The following is a 17,885-nucleotide window of genomic DNA, read 5'->3' on the forward strand; positions in this document are numbered from 1 at the left end:
TATGCTTTGAGCATGATGAGCAGATACCAGTCTAATCCTGGTGAAGGTCACTGGACGATAGTTAAGAATATTCTTAAGAACCTGAAAAGAACTAAAGATTCATTCCTGGTGTATGGAGGAGAAGAGAAACTCGTCGTAAAAGGTTACACCGATGCAAGTTTCCAAACAGACAGAGATGATACTGTATCACAGTCTGGTTTTATGTTTTGTCTAAACTGAGGTGCTGTAAGCTGGAAGAGTTCAAAGCAAGAAACAGTAGCTGATTCTACAATGGAGGCTGAGTACATTGCAGCTTGTGAAGCAGCTAAGGAGGCCGTTTGGATTCGAAAGTTTATTTCTGATTTGGGAGTGGTTCCATCGATCGCAGATCCCATTGATCTATACTGCGATAATAATGGAGCCATTGCACAGGCTAAAGAACCTAGATCACACTCCCGGGCTAAACATATACTCCGGAGATTTCACCTTATTCGGGAGATTAATGAAAGGGGTGATATACATATATGTAAAGTGCACACAAATGATAACATTGCAGACCCACTGACCAAAGGCTTGTCGCAGCAGAAGCACGATAGTCACACTAGTTCCATGGGTATTAGATATATGGGTGATTGGCTCTAGTGCAAGTGGGAGATTGTTAGTGTAGGTGCCCTAGAGGCAATACATTATTCTTTAATAATCTTTATGTCAGTTGATCATTCAATAAATATATTTATTATGACCTTAATTACTGCGATATTTTGTTAGCATAATAAATGTCCTTAGAATCATGATACAAATTGTATAGTTTAAGTATATGACTTGAACTTGAGATTATATAATATCTCATATTCTTAAAGGTCCCTAGTCGAGTATTATTATATAGGACAATAATAATACATAGATAGACTAGTATGTTATTTGACAAGATAACCACATCTTATTGGTTATAAGTATGGGGATACTAAAGTCAATACATAGGTACATGTGAGAGTACATGGTACTAGACAGACCCACAGTGAGATTCTTCATGTTTAATAAAGTCATAAGAAAGACTCACAGTGATAATGGTGTAACGATCCTTTGACTTGAAATCATAATATTTGTATACGAGGATTAATATACTTTGACTACATTAAAAGTTACTTTTGATCGGGTGATGATAAAAGTGGACATCGGTTATATCATGAGTCGTATGAGAAATATGAATGATAGATAAAGGATTTCACCCTCCTATAATTAGGAGAGATATTATTGGCCTCTTGATTGAGTGAGATTATAAAAGCATGGCCATGCTCAAATAATGATTTGTCTCGATAATCTACTCATGGATCAAGTAAACCTGAATTAAATATTGAAGAGGATGACTAAATACATGCCTCGAGTTTAATCTATAATATGTATGGTTAAAGGGATTATATTACATGAAAAACATTAATCACGAAAGGTTTTATCTAATCACGATTTAATTATTGTTTAATTGGGTAACAATGATGTATTACTAGATACCGCTCATTGTTTATAATTTTATTAGAGAATAAAATTATTGCCAATTAAATAATAGCCTATAGGGTCGCACAAATAGAGCACTTAATGGAATAGTTAATTTACATTATGGATTTAAATTAATTGATGATTATTTGAATTTTATTATAATTAAGTAAGACTTAATTGAGATAATATAAATTCGAATTAAAGGGAATGTTTTTTGCCCATAATAATTAAGTATGACTTAGTTATTAATTAAATAATAGAAATTCGTTTTTATTATTTAATCCAATACCTACTAGGGTTGGGCTTTGCTGTTATGGGCCTTTTTAATCGGCCATTATAAATACATAATGATAGGTTAAAGAGGCTTGTACATTTTTGAGAAAATCCTAGCAGCAAAGAGAGGCAGAGGCAATTCAGATCGTCAAGAAGGAGGCTAGTACATCCATTCCGTAGTCAAGTTCGTGAGACGTTCTTGAAGGTACCCGTGTGAAAATTAAGCTCTTGAAAGGAATGATTCGTTATCTCCATAATTTGCCCATAATTATACATGGATCCTGTTTTTGGATTTCAAAATATTTTGTTTAATTTACATTTATCCGCTGCGTGTTATGCCTTGGAAACCCAACATTATAAGCCTTAGGCACCTATCTGAGAGTGGAAATAAAGTGGTCCTTAGTGGCACTTATTTGTGGGTAAATGTATATGCACAGCTTGTCTAATGACCAAGCAGACGCGAAATCCATTCCCCATCAAAGCTGAGTTTCAAGCAACAAGAATTCTGGAACTAGTTCATGCCGATTTGTGTGGACCAATTGCACCAACAACAAAGGGAGGTAACAAATACTTCCTATTTTTCATTGACGATTACAATAGATTAATGTGTGTATATATGATGAAAAATAAATATGATGTTTTTGAAACTTTCAAGAAATTTAAGATGTTTGTTGAAAGCAATTCTGAAGAAAAAATCAAGGTATTGAGGACTGGTCGAGGTGGAGAGTTTTGCTCAAATTAATTTAATTCTTATTGTGAAGAGAATATGATTGTAAGGCACCTTATGGCTCCATACTCTACTCAACAGAATGGGGTTGTGGAACATAAAAATAGAACAGTCGTTGCCATGTCTAGAAGTTTTCTAAAAGAAATGAAATTACTTCCAGCACTTTGGGGGGAGGCAGTTCAACACTCAGTTTACATACTCAATCGTTTGCCAACTCGAGCTTTTTCAGATATGACACCCTATAAAGTGTGGAAGGGATGCATGCCGGATGTCAGTCATGTGCAAGTCTTCGGGTGTGTGACACACATGATAGTGCTAATTCTGCACACCACTAAGCTGGACGATCGAAACAAAATGGTTATATACCTTGGAAAAGAACCTGGAAGTAAAGCCAGTAGACTCTATGACCCAGAAAATGAGAAAATTGTGGTGAGCAGGGATGTTGTTTTCGAGGAAACCAGAGCATCGAAATGGGATCAGCAGGAACAAGATATACAAGTTGCTCGAAGTTCACCTGTGATGGTTAGTATCGGGCTAACCGAAAAAAATACAGAGGATGGCTCTAACAGTTACGGTAATGGTGCAACTGGCAGGGAAAATAAAGAAAGTGAGTGTTCAAATAACACCTCAGGGTCTGGTACAATATCGCCAGATGCTCGGTATCAAAGCCCAAGCGAGAACTCAAGAAGCAGCAGCGATCAACCCAGAAAATACAGATTGCTTGGGGAAATATATGATGAAACTGAAGAATTATGAGAGGAACTTCTGCTGTGCAGGACAGATGAACCTTGTAATTTTGAAAATGCCATGAAAGAAAAGGCCTGGGAACAAGCCATGAGAAGTGAGACTGAAGCAATCGAAAAAAATGATACATGGAAACTTGGGGAGTTACCACCTAAGCATAAACCAATCGGATTAAAGTGGGTTTATAAATTAAAAAGGGACTCCAATTAGAATATGATGAAGCACATGGCGAGGCTGGTCGCGAAAGGATATGCACAAAAACAGGGCATTGACTTTGAAGAAGTATTCGCCCCTATGACTCATTTGGAAATGGTAGGATTGTTGTTAGCACTTGCAACAAAAAATTCTTGGGAAGCACATCATCTAGAAGTGAAATCGGCGTTTCTCAATGGATAATAGGAGGAAATAGTTTATGTGTCTCAAATGGAAGGATTTATAAAAGAAAATAAGGAGCGCATGGTTTATAGATTGGTAAAGGCATTGTATGTACTACGACAAGCACCACGTGCTTGGTACTCAAAATTAAGCAAGTTTTTAGAGGAGCTCAGATTCACCAAGTGCCCGTACGAACATGTTGTGTATACGAAGCAGGAAGGAAGTGAAGCCTTGATAATAGACGTTTATGTTGATGATTTATTAATTACAGGCACCAGTGTTGCAACCATTGTTAAATTTAAGCAATAAATGAGAAAACAATTTACAATGAGCGATCTTGGAAAATTATCTTACTATTTGGGCATTGAAGTTAAAGAAGAAGGGAGCTGCATAAAGCTAAATCAGATTGTAATTCTTCGAAGTTTCCCATGGACATGAAGACACAATTGGATAAGGATGAAAAAGGCAAACCAGTTGATCCTACTATGTTCAAAAGCTTGGTTGGTGGGCTAAGATATTTGGTCCATACGATACCAGATATTGCATATTCAGTAGGAATCGTCAGTAGATTCATGGAGCGTCCCACTATTACACATCTAAACGCAGTCAAAAGAATCCTGCATTATGTGACGGGTATACTTAACTACGATTTGATTTACTGGAAGGGAACTGAGAACTACATCTTATCAGGATATTCGGATAGTGACCTTGGTGGAAGCAAAGAAGAGAGAAGAAGCACCAGGGTGTAGCATTCTATTTAAATGAAGGTCTAATCACATGGGTCTCACAGAAACATAGGTGTGTAGCTCTATCTTCATGCAAGGCAAAGTTCATGGCAGCCACAGCAGGAGCTTGTCAAGGAGTTTGGTTAAGAAATTTGCTCATACAAGTAACTAATATGAGACATTGTACTGTCATCATCTATATTGATAACAAGTCTGCCATAGACTTGGCGAAGAATCTGGTATTTCATGGACGCAGTAAGCACATCAATATTCTCTACCACTTCATTCGTGAGTGTGTTGAGCAAGGTGAAATCATATTTAAACATGTGCGAACTGAGGAGCAGTGTGCAGATATTCTGACCAAGGCTATGTCCACAATTAAATTCGAAAGAATGCGTTCACTGCTCGGGATTAAGAAGTTACAGGAGAAAGTTTAGATTACGGGGGAGAGTGTTGAGAATATAATCTAAACTTTTTTGAGTCATTGCTGAGCTGTTAAACCGCGTCTGCATTAGTGGAATGAATCATTTTATTCCTTCTGTTAGTTCCATAATTTTAGGATCAGTTAGGATTTCTTGCTGCTTTATAGGAATTAGATATTGCTTCTTTTTTTATATATATTACTATGTAATCTGTTCTTTTCTATCCATCAATAACTAAAGTACGTACTGTTTTTCCTTGTATTCAAAATATCAATTCTTCAACTTAGTACCGTGTCTGTGTACTTGTCTGAAACCAATACATAATGAGTAAAAAATATAATGTTTGCATTCTCCATGTTATATGTGGTTCAACTGGATATAATTATTGTACAAGTATGAAGAATTGCATGGCACTGTGAGTTTGATAGTTGGTTCTTCGGTTACATGACATGTATATGTTTGTTGTGTCAAAACTGAAAACTTATCCTTTTATGTAAACTCATTTTCACATAGAAATATGTTTATAAAAAATGATGCCCTTTATAACTTTAACTGGAAGGTAATTTCTAAAATTTCATTCTATGAACCTTTTTCTCTATTGTGGTCATCAAAAAAACCAATATTGGGTAGAAAACCTACTAGAGGTCTTCACATTTTTCAAGTTTTATGGTATAAGGTTTATGATCTAAAATAATTCCTAATGATGAGCAAATTATTACATTCACTCTTTAGGAGGTTAAGGTGCAAAAAATTGCCAAATAATTGTATCCATCAATTAAATCACGAGTTCTTAATTAAGTACCCTTGCATCATGAGTACTTAAGTACTCTTAGTCCATCGTAATTAGTTATTGGATTCTCATATTTAACAAATGAGTAATATTCAGCGCCACTTAAATAATTTGAAACTATATATATATACTAATTTGAAACCAATTTTAGAAAACAACAAAAAGTTTTTTACATAACTGTATAAAATAATCTCATATTTTAAATTTTTTATTCATATATATATGCTAAGTAAAAAATTGGATGTAAAATGGAAAGTCAAAACACGGCTGCCGCCCGGGGGCTGACTAAAAAGTCAAAAGAAATTTCATACAACAAAATCTGTAGAAGATAGACCTAATAAAAGAGACAGCACAAGTCATTTATCCTATATACATATCATTTCCATCCATTTTGAGTACTTCTCTTCTCCAAAAGAATCCTAAGGACAAGGTCCCCCTATGCACCTACTCCGTGGGAAAGAGCAAAACATATATATTACATATAGTTAAAATACATATATCCACAGAACACTTTGAAATTGATTATCAAGGAAAACAATACATGACATAAGTACCAGATTACACACAAAGTTATTCCAAATGCTACAACTTAAACATCAAAACTTCGTCACAGAACACAATTTAAGTATACAAATAAGTTGATAATATGTGAATATTAATAAATATACATTCAGAACTAAATCACATACCTTTTATTGACTAGTGTTCCGTCACAAAGGGTATAGGGTTGGAACAAATGGATATGCATTCGAACCCTGAAATTTCATTTTTTCCAATGATGGAAGCTCAGATAGCACCTCAATCCCAGTCCTCTTGAAATAGTAGGAAATAACTTTGCCTGGAATAGTCATGATAAGGAATGAATCTTCATCATTTTCTCCGCTCACAACACACAATATCGAAAATGCATACTGACAATCGTTATACACCCCTTTCACAACAATCTCTGGGAACAGAGATGTCAAGAAGTCCATATGTACCCGATACTTGACAAACCACCTCTCAGTATCTTTGTCCAATTCGTAGATACAAAACACTTCTTCCGTCAAGTAGCGAGAGCAAACAAGATGCAAGCGCCCGTTGAATTCCCCAAAGTACCTGAAGTAGACCACACCTCTTAGACATCCTTCTGGCATAGAGACTCTTCTCAGTTTCTCAGCTTCAACATCAAATCGAAAGCAGTAGCAACTTAAAAAATCATTCCCAACCCAATAAATTGCACCCTGACAATATATTCCTTTGGCAAATTTAACAGACATTCTATTCGTTGGAATATTGGCATCTTTCCAATGACCAGTTTCGGAACTATATATTATAATCCGAGATCCCAACAATTTACCTCCATTTTTGACACAAACAATTTTGTAGTAGGGTGATGCCAAAAGGTCGAAAGCCAAATTGCACGTGACAATCGGATCATCTTCGTACAACTTGGGTAAAGGTATCATTTTCATTTGATTAGTAGCCAAATTATGAATACAGTACAACTTTATCTGTACATCAGAAGTGTTGAATTGAAATAAGGTCAATCCAGTACATGATTGTACCATCTTCATTCTATTTTCACCAGTAAGTAACTCTATGTTCGGTTGGATCCAGGTATCATAAGGATCAGAACAAGAAGGCATTTTAGCCTCACATTGAGCTATAGAGAGAGAAACTGAGTAAATTGAATAATCTGGACGAGGGGAAATGTTGGAGCAAGAAACTGAATTATTTGGCTTGCCTGTATAGCAATAAAAATGGTTTCTGAAGTGGTTGCTGAAGTAGAGATCTCTAGGAAGAGGGTTGTAGAAGAAGATCGCGAAGGGATGCTATAGCTAGGGTTCTTACAAGCGTGACTAAGGCTGAACTGGCGATCGCAAATGAGTGCACGCCATTGTTTGGACACAATTTTGAATCGGCTAAGCGATTTAACAGGGAGATGTGGTAATATCTGACTGAGGAAGTCTTCATTGCCTCCTATTGCCTCTGCGGCTGGTAAACACTTTTTTGAGACTTTACTTTTCTTTCTCATTTGCTCTCACAACAGGGTCTGATGTCAATATTGATACTTCAAAGTTTCTGCTAACCTTCTGAAATGTAATTCAGAAACTAAACTCCTGTTTTGTTTTTCTGTTTTTTTCTTTGGTTTTTTCAACACAATTATGAGTAATGATATAAGATGACATGTAATGGATACGTTACATTGATAAACTTGTCTACTGCTCAACTACTTGTTAACTGTTTTTGTTTCTACATTAAGCACTATAAGACATAATGTAATACAAGACACAATGTAATATTGTATATATCCATAGGCTTGGATAACAAAATATATTTATTACTTTAATTTTAAATGTTTAGAAATGGTTTTCTTGATATTATTATTATGTTGGACTATAACAATGTTCATCTTATTAAGTATATTGATATAATTTTATAGTTGGAGAGGTTAGAAATCCATGAAATTATTTAAATTAAATTAGTTAGTGATAATTAAAAAATGATATTTTGTTGTTAGGATACTATTATGTTCAACAAAAAAGTGTTTACTTATTTTGTAAAGAGTAAATGTCAAACATGTAGAGTAAAGAATCCAAATAATATATAGAAAAATTATTAAAAATTCAACTTTTGATAGTTAATGCGATTTTACCATCTTCATAAAATATTGTAAAATAACTTATGTAACCAAAATCAACTAAAAATTAAGTTTCTTTCTCATTTGCTTTAAGATTGGGTTTGATGTCTATATTGATAATTCAAAGTTTATGCTAGCCTTCTCAAATGCAATTCAAAAACTAAACTAGTGTTTTCTTTTATTTTTTTGTCCTTTTCTTTTGATTTTTCAACCCAATTTTGAGTAATGATATAAGATGACATGAAGAATGGAAAGGGATAGTATAATATAAAATAGTTGCCCTATATCAATATTAAATAATACCCTTACAAAAATTACTTCTAAATTATGATTAAAATATATAATAAAACTTTAGATAATTTCATTATCACACATCAACTACAAATTAACTTAAAGCTATTATGTCTTGTTGGGCGAATAAACATAACTTACATTTTATATTCAAACTAGTCAAACATTGAGTATGGCTATTAGAGAATACTTTAACAAAATATAAATCAACATTATTAAGTACCAAAAACATGTACCACACTAAAATGAAGTAAACGAAAAGAGTTATCTTGAAAGAACATTCAATTGGCTAGATTATTTCTATGTTGTCAATTAAGTAGTTACAAAAACTCGAAAATAATGTAATCATAGAGTATTAACATTTGAAATGGGATGAAAATGTATACTATTATAATGATAGGGAATTGAATGAAACCAAAAAACTAAAATAAAATAAATAAACCTTGTAATATTACATATTTGTAAATGTTTAAACCAAATGAATCGATCAAATTAAATTACATAATTAAAACTAAAATTTGGCACTCTTATACTATTGTGTTCGACCATAAAAGTGTTCATCTGATTAATAAAATGTATTGATAAAATTTTATAAGTACACACAATCGAAATTGATGTAATAATATATTTTTTGACAATTTAGTTCAAAAAGTATGATGAAGATATGCAAAGAAATTACTAAAAATACAAGTTTTCATAATTTTATGTGATATTACCATCATTTGAAATATATTAATTGTTACCCATACTGAAAGGTCGATCTACCTTTTCCTTGAGTCAATACTGGGTAGCCCATCTGCCTCCTCCTAGGTACAGTGTGTGAGCCCGCCTGAGATTGTTTTTGCACCGTTATAACCTAAAACTCTGATATCACTTGTTGGGCTTACTAATCAGACCTAACTCCATATTAGTTTGATATTGTCCGCTTTGAGTCAGGCCCGCACGAGTTTTTTTTTGCAACATCCCAAAAGGCCTAATACTAATGGAGTTAACTAGATGCTTATATTCTAATTATCCCAAAAGGCCTAACTAGATGCCAAAAGGCCACTCCCATAATTGATGTGGGACAACTCCCAACTGTTGTTTGCTCAATGATGGTCAAAGCACATTATCACAGACCAATTTGCTCGTGGGGAGTTATATCAAGTTATATCAGAGTACATAATCGACTATTATTACAAGTATATAGATAAAATTTGTAAAAAATAATTGTTTGCAGTACAAATATAATTTTATAGGATTAATGTTAAAGATGATCATCAGTTATAAGAGAAGTTGCATTGCTTCAAATATATAATAATTGTTTTTGATGATTTTCAATTAAAATTTTGATTATTATCTTTTTATAATTGTCATGTAATCATATTTTTGTTTTGGTCTTTTATATATATATAGTCTCAACGGATGGTTGATCTAATCATATTTTTTTAACAATCTCTATATTTTATATTAGTTCATATCGTTATGTGTATCCATTGGCTGATATTCTTTCTCCTGTTAATTAATTTTATATGTGTGTACAAGAATCCAAACAGCGCACCATAGTGTAAGAGAATTACTACAAGAAAGATGATGGAATCTCGGAAGTGGAGGTTGGTGTAGGTGGTGATAAATATGAATATGACGAAGATGAGGAGATGGGTGATGTCACTATGAATGATTAATTTAAGAATGGTTGGTATTAACTTTAAAGAAGTTGTTTTATTGGTATGTGTGCATATGTTATATTTAATGTGTGTATTGGTTTTATAAATCATTTTGGATTCAGTTATTAAGTTTTGATATAATTTTAAAATATTTTATATTCGATCACCAAGGTGCGCTGCTTCGATTCGATTATCATTGTGTTTAATATCTGGAGCCTACAAATCCAACTAACTATATGTAGTTTATTTTTGTTTTTTATTGAAGATCAGATCAATAGCATTATTTTGTTTAGCCCATCCGGGTTGAATTTTATATATTATTTAGTTTAAACCAAAATCTTTGGGCATATCATAATTCTATCGTGAATAGTAATCTATTTATGAGAGTATTTATTATAAATATTACTATAATAACACTATGTCATAAGTGGGCTATTGTAATGTCTAAATGGTGTTACAATAGGCCCAAAAAGCGTTACAATAGGTCTATTGTAATATCAGGGGGCGTTACGTATACGAGCATTATAATAGACACCCTAACGTAACACTTCACTGATCTATTGTAACAGAGAGGAAAACGTTATCATAGGCACCTACTGTAACACTAATAGGCCCAAATGTAACGCAAAATGAGTGATACAATAGCTTGATCAATATTGCATAAGTGAGACCACATGTGGGTCCCATATAACTTACTGTAATAGTTTGTTCTATCAATTGTAACTCCAATTTTTTTAATTAAGTAATAGTAGCATTTGTAATCTTACACTAAATTAAAATATACATTACACTATAATAGGCATATGTAACATTTAATTTTAAAATTTGAAATAAATGTTCTGTTTAAAATCTACAATACATATCAAAAATGTTACAAACACCACATAAAATTACAACAATACGATATATCAATTAACCATACTTCAAGCATATCCAAACTATGATGAAGGTTATTAATACTTTGCAACTATATAGATCCCCTTCTTCGCGTAACAAATTCTTGGCTTTTGCTTCTCCCAACAATCATTTTTCTCTGCTTCACCACCTTTTCTTATAAATTTTCTATCCTCGAGAGATATCTGATTCATAACAAAAACAGATCAAAGTAGGTTAGGGAGTAATCAGAATAATTATGCCTACTTAGTAGGTTAGGGAGTAATCAGAATAATTGCGCATACTTGGCGGTATCAAGAAGGTGAAGGGGATGGGGGTGGCTCTCTGGTATTGTGCAAAACTTGTGCAAAACTGCAACACCTAAAAGCACAGTTCCAAATCCGCAGAGCACTGATATAATCAGGGATTCTACTATACCTTGTCGAATATTCAGAAACCAACTTTAGAAACATGAAAAACTTATCATCTAATAATCGAGCTGGAACGTCAAACTCTGCAACCTGGCCTGCAAAGCATATGCAATTATCAGTACATATTACCATAAGATGAAATTTTTGTAAAGAAAGAAAATGGAGGAAAACCAATGCGTACCATCACTACGAACTAGAACCAAATCACTATCGATAACAGTTGTAATACGGTGAGTAATTATACACATTGTACACTCTTAAATCCGGTCTTAGTAATATTCTGGATAAGAATATATGTGGCTAAATCTACAGAGGCAGTTGCTTAGTCAAGCACCAGAATTCTTGAGTGCTTGAGTAAGGATCGACGAAGAGAAACAAGTTGGCGCTGTCCTACACTCCAGTTATCTCCCTTATCTAGAACTACAAATTTTAGGTTAGATAGAAGACATGTTAGTTGAACAAAATCATGAAGTCTGAAAAAACATTATAAAAGCATAACAAAATAAAAAGATGCTAAAATAAAGTAACCAACAATTCCACGCTAATTAAACTGACAAAAAAATAATAATTCCAGGATAAAGAACTTATTCATGACTCATAAGCATTGAAACCAGATCAGTTTTATATTTTCAAGATATATGCTTAAAAGTTAAAATCAAATTAATTTTAGCATAAATAGATTTTTTTTACTTTTCCTATTGTAATAAGAATTTTATGTACAGACAACCAGTGGAAATATCCATGATATTTTACAACTGTAGTTAATATACTACTTACCAACCTAGTGAGACTAGAGGTGATTAAGAACCCAAGACAATATATAAAAACTAGGAAGTACTCATCCATGATTCTAAATTAATAACCTAAAAGACGAAAGGTGATTAAGAAGTGAATTGTCTAAAGGCCAAACTACTTTAAACTACCAAGATCAAAGTAATTAAACTAGCAAACATACTTGAACTCTAATTAATATGAGAAGATCTAGTCATATCAAATATATTAAATAAAGATGATTTTCTTGACTAAATTTATTAGTTGATGTCATTTATCGCCTAATAAGCTTTTGATGTGGAGTGTGACCCTGCAAATAGAAATAGCTTTAGACAACTTGATGCAAAAAGGAACAAAAATTATACACAGTATCAGTTTTACAGTATGGGGAGATGCTAGATCAATAACTCAATCCACTCCTGTAAAAAGCAAGCTAGGTGCACAAGTCCGTCTAATCAATCTAGACAATATTACAAATCAAACATCCAGTTAAAGGCTTTGTCCAAAGTAATCATCCCAGCTCGCCAGCCATAATTAATAAGAATGTCAAAGTAATTATTCAAATAAGTAATACCTATAAATAAATCCATTTGTACTTAGATCTCCATTCATAATACTGTACCATAAATACAGAACAAATGTTTTTTTCTACGCTTCTTTAGTGCAACAAAATAAGGCTGGAAATCATGAATATCATTATAGAGTTTTTGAGTTTATGAATATCAGCCTTATCCTCATAGAGTTTTTGAGTCATTGTAGGTATTTTTCTATCTGGTGACTTCTAATAGAGTTTGTTGGTGCCTGTTGTTGAAATAAGTTTAAAACTTTTTATATTTAATGTGTGGTTTTTTATCTTTCCACTTGTTACAGGGGATTGGTTTACTAACATGACTTTGAAATCCAAATGTGTGTCTGTAATGTCTTGTAGATAAGTCCTATACAAATTTTAGATGTCTAGATAAAGCTTATAGCCAAAGGTATCTCAATTCCTTAGCTGTCTCGATAAGAGAAAAAGATTCAGTCACTTGATCATTTCATCGTGTCTCTGCATGATGAGCCACAAAAAATATACAAAATTATAATTATAACAATCAACACAAATTCAGAAGCAATTAAGTAGTAGCTAAATTCATAATCGTGGATATAACAATACAAACACTTAATCAAAAACCTCATCGTAAAGTGACGAACCTAGAATTCTAGACCACTAAACAACTAGACATACCAACAAAGATATCATAAATTTAACTTATAACTCAAGACCTAAGTGAATTAGAATGAGAAATGCCCTAAATTTACCTTAACATAATCTTTAAATTGGAACGCCCAATTTTATAGTCCTAATCTCTTAAATATCAAACTGAAAAATATAGTTCAAAGTATGCCAAAACAGAACCTAGTTAATATATGAAGCCCCTTTGAAACCTTAATCGACTACAAAATTATATGAATATAAAAAAATTAGAAATCACCTTTTAACTAGAGCTATAGACGTTTGGAGAGAGAGAGATAATTCGAAAGTGAAAGTCGTGAGAGAGACAATTATTGTCTCAGTGTTTTGTTTGGGAGGAAGTATACCCCTGTATTTTCATTTACGGGGAAAACTACCGCCCTAAATTTTACTGAGTAAAGTGCAAAGTATTTTAATATTTTATTATTATAATTTTAGTTTTTATTTAATTATTTAATTATTAGTTTTGAATTAATAAATTAAAAAGTGACTTTTATATTTATGTATAATATATTTTATAATTTTTATTATATAATATAAATCGTGTATATTTAATAATCTTTTTTTTTTAATTTTAATAAATGAAATATTATTTATTAAATAAAACCAATGAAGTAACTTCTGTTTTATGTAAAAAAATTATAGATTTGGTTATATTATATATTACATTTTGCATTTACTAATAAACCAGAATATAATTTTAATACTAATTAATAATATTTTCAGTTTAATATCTTAAAAATTAAAAAATAAATACTGGTGTTACATGTTGTGTAACACCGGTAATTCTGTGCAATGGTAGTTTTATAGCTATTGTAACACTAATCGAGAGGTGTTACAATAGGACAAATATTTCTTGGCTAATGTAATGCTCTTTGTAACACACTTGCATTACAGTAGCCCACTTATGGCGTATGTTACGGTGACCAGACCGACTATCAAGCAAACTTTTATTGCTTCGTTTTTAATGTAATAGTGTGTGTATATATATATATGAAAATGATCAAATAGAACTAAACTTAAAATAGAAATTAGAAACTAATCTAAGCAATTAGATCAATCTAATCTAATGGTCCCCTAAAAGCACACCCAACTAATCTGCACCCTCCCACATATAATCTCAGCTTTTCTCCTCCATTTTTAATTTGATTTTTTCCGTCAAATGGTATTTTTTTAATGAACTAAATGAAAAGGTAACGGGAAAGGTGAAATTTGGAGATGCCTCTATAGTCGAAATCAAAAGGAAGGGATCAGTGATGTTCATTTACAAGACTGACGGAGAAGTGATGTTGCGTGAGGTGTATATCCCTACTTTATGTAAAAACATTATAAGCCTTGGGCACCTATCTGAGAGTGGAAATAAAGTGGTCCTTAGTGGCACTTATTTGTGGGTGAATGACCAGAAAGGGAGGCTTCTTATGAAGGTAAAAAGGTCGGCAAACAGACTCTATAAAATTATTCTTGAATCTAGAAAGGGAGGCTTGTCTTGTGTCAAATATCGAAGAAAGTAGGTGGATTTGGCACTCTTATCTTGGTCACATTAATTTCAAGGTTGTGATGCATCTATGTGATAAAGGAATGGCACGGGGCATTCCAAAGCTAGTTCAGCCCAATACTATATGCACCGCTTGTCTATTGACCAAGTAGACATGAAATCCATTCCCCACGAAAGCTGAGTTTCAAGAAACAAGAATTCTGGAACTAGTTCATGCCGATTTGTGTGGACCGATTGCACCAACAAAAAAGGGTGGTAACAGATACTTCCTACTTTTGGTTGATGATTACAGTAGATTAATGTGGGTATATATGATGAAAAATAAAAATGATATTTTTGAAACTTTCAAGAAATTTAAGATGTTTGTTAAAAGCACTTCTGAAGAAAAAATCAAGGTATTGAGGACTGGTCGAGGTGGAGAGTTTTGCTCGAATTAATTTAATTTTTATTATGAAGAGAATAGGATTGTAAGGCACCTTATGGCTCCATACTCCCATCAACATAATGGGGTTGTGGAACGTAGAAATAGAACAGTCGTTGCCATGGCTAGAAGTTTTCTAAAAGAAATGAATTACCACCAACACTTTGGGGGGAGGCAGTTCGACACTTAGTTTACATACTCAATCATTCGCCAACTCGAGCTTTGTCAGACATGACACCCTATGAAGTGTGGAAGGGATGCATGTCGGATGTCAGTCATGTGCAAGTCTTCGGGTGTGTGGCACACATGAAAGTGCCAATTATGCACACCACTAAGCCTTGATAATAGGTGTTTATGTTGATCATGTATTAATCACAGGCACCAGTGTTGCGACCATTGTTAAATTTAAGCAACAAATGAGAAAACAATTTGCAATGAGCGATCTTGGAAAATTATCTTACTATTTGGGCATTGAAGTTAAACAAGAAGGGAGCTGCATAAAGTCGAAGCAATCCACATACGCGAAAAGGTTACTAGAAAAGGCTGATTTAGCAGATTGTAATTCTTCGAAGTTTTCCATGGAGATGAAGACGCAATTGGATAAGGATGAAAAAGGCAAACCAGTTGATCCTACTATGTTCAAAAGCTTGGTTGGTGGGCTAAGATATTTGGTCCATACCAGACCAGATATTGCATATTCAGTAGGAATCGTCAGTAGATTCATGGAGCGTCCCACTGTTATACATCTAAACGCAGTTAAAAGAATCCTTTATTATATGATGGGTATACTTGACTACGATTTGATTTACTGGAAGGGAACTGAGAACTACTTCTTGTCAGGATATTCAGATAGTGACGTTGGTGGAAGCATAGAAGATATAAGAAGCACTGGGGTGTAGCATTCTATTTAAATGAAGGTCTAGTCATATGGGTCTCACTGAAACATATGTGTGTAGCTCTGTATTCATGCGAGGCAGAGTTCATGGCGGCCACAACAGCAGCTTGTCAGGGAGTTTGGTTAAGAAATTTGCTCACACAGGTAACTAATATGAAACATTGTCCTGTCATTATCAATCTTTATAACAAGTCTGCCATCTACTTGGCGAAGAATCTGGTATTTCATGGACGCAGTAAGCACATCAATATTCTCTACCACTTCATTCGTGAGTGTGTTGAGCAAGGTGAAATCATATTTAAACATGTGCGAACTGAGGAGCAGTGTGCAGATATTCTGACCAAGGCTATGTCTACAATTAAATTCGAACGAATGCATTCATTGCTAGGGATTAAGAAGTTATATGAGAAAGTTTAGATTACAGGGGAGTGTTGAGAATATAATCTAAACTTGTTTGAGTCATTGCTGAGCTGTTAAACAGCGTTTGCATTAGTGGAATGAATCATTTTATTCCTTCTGTTAGTTCCATGATTTTAGGATCAAGAAATAATAAGCAGAAAAGGTGGAGTTCAGTTAGGATTTCTTGTTGCTTATAGGAATTAGATATTGCTTCTTTTCCATATATATTTACTTTCTTATATGTTCTTTTCTAATCAACATCAATAACAAAAGTACGTATTGTTCTTCCTTGTATTCAAAATATCAATTCTTCGGTACTTTGTTTGTGTACTAGTCTGAAACCAACACATAATGAGCAAAAAATATAATGTTTGCATTCTCCAAGTTATATTATATGTGGTCCAACTCGATAGAATTATTCTGCAAGTATGAAGAATTGCATGGCACTGTGAGTTTGATAGTTGGTTCTTGGGTAGTTTACATGACATGTATATGTTTGTTGTGTCAAAACTGAAAACATATCCTTTTATCTAAACTCATTTTCACATAGAAACATGTTTATAAAAAATGATGCCCTTTATAATTTTAGGTGGAAGGTAATTTCTAAAGTTTAATTCTATGAACCTTTTTCATAGAATAATATTGTGCGGCACTTAAATAATTTGAAACTATATATATTAATTTGAAGCCAATTTTGAGAAACAACAAAAAGATTTTTACATAGCTGTATAAAATAATCTCATATTTTAAATTTATAGATTCATATTTATATGCTAAATAAAAAATTGGATGTAAAATGCAGGGTCAAGGGCTGCCGCCCCAGACTGACTAAAAAGTCAAAAGCAATTTCATACAACAAAATCTGTAGAAGATAGACCTAATAAAACAGGCTGAACAAGTCATTTATCCGATATACATATCATTTCCATCCATTTTGAGTACTTCTCTTCTCCAAAACAATCCCAAGGACAATGTCCCCCTATGCACCTACTCCCTGGGAAAGAGCAATACATATATATTACATATAGTTAAAATACTTGTGCTCCCAGCTGTCTGAGGCTAGAGGGTATCCAGAGAACACTTTGAAATTGATTATGAAGGAAAACAATACATGACATAAGTACCACATCACAGACAAGGTTATTCCAAATGCTACAACTTAAACATCGAAACTTCGTCACAGAACACAATTTAAGTATACAAATAAGTTGATAATATGTGAATATTATTAAATATACGGTCAGAACTAAATCACATACCTTTTATTGACTAGTGTTCAG

The 17,885-nt window shown here is 33.1% G+C and overlaps 1 protein-coding gene across 1 annotated transcript; it reads right to left on the minus strand.

Annotated features, from left to right (window-relative positions):
* Nucleotides 1–6,239: 6,239 nt before the first annotated feature.
* LOC141718432 (F-box protein At5g07610-like) lies at nt 6,240–7,546 on the minus strand. Its single transcript, XM_074520819.1, has 2 exons — nt 7,256–7,546; nt 6,240–7,022 (listed from the first exon to the last, which is right to left on the minus strand). The coding sequence occupies exons 1-2, from the start codon at nt 7,544–7,546 to the stop codon at nt 6,240–6,242; spliced, it is 1,074 nt and encodes a 357-aa protein (XP_074376920.1).
* Between the last annotated feature and the right edge of the window lie 10,339 nt (nt 7,547–17,885).

This window comes from Apium graveolens, chromosome 1, assembly GCF_009905375.1.
Source record: "Apium graveolens cultivar Ventura chromosome 1, ASM990537v1, whole genome shotgun sequence".
In the NCBI taxonomy this organism is placed as follows: domain Eukaryota; kingdom Viridiplantae; phylum Streptophyta; class Magnoliopsida; order Apiales; family Apiaceae; genus Apium; species Apium graveolens.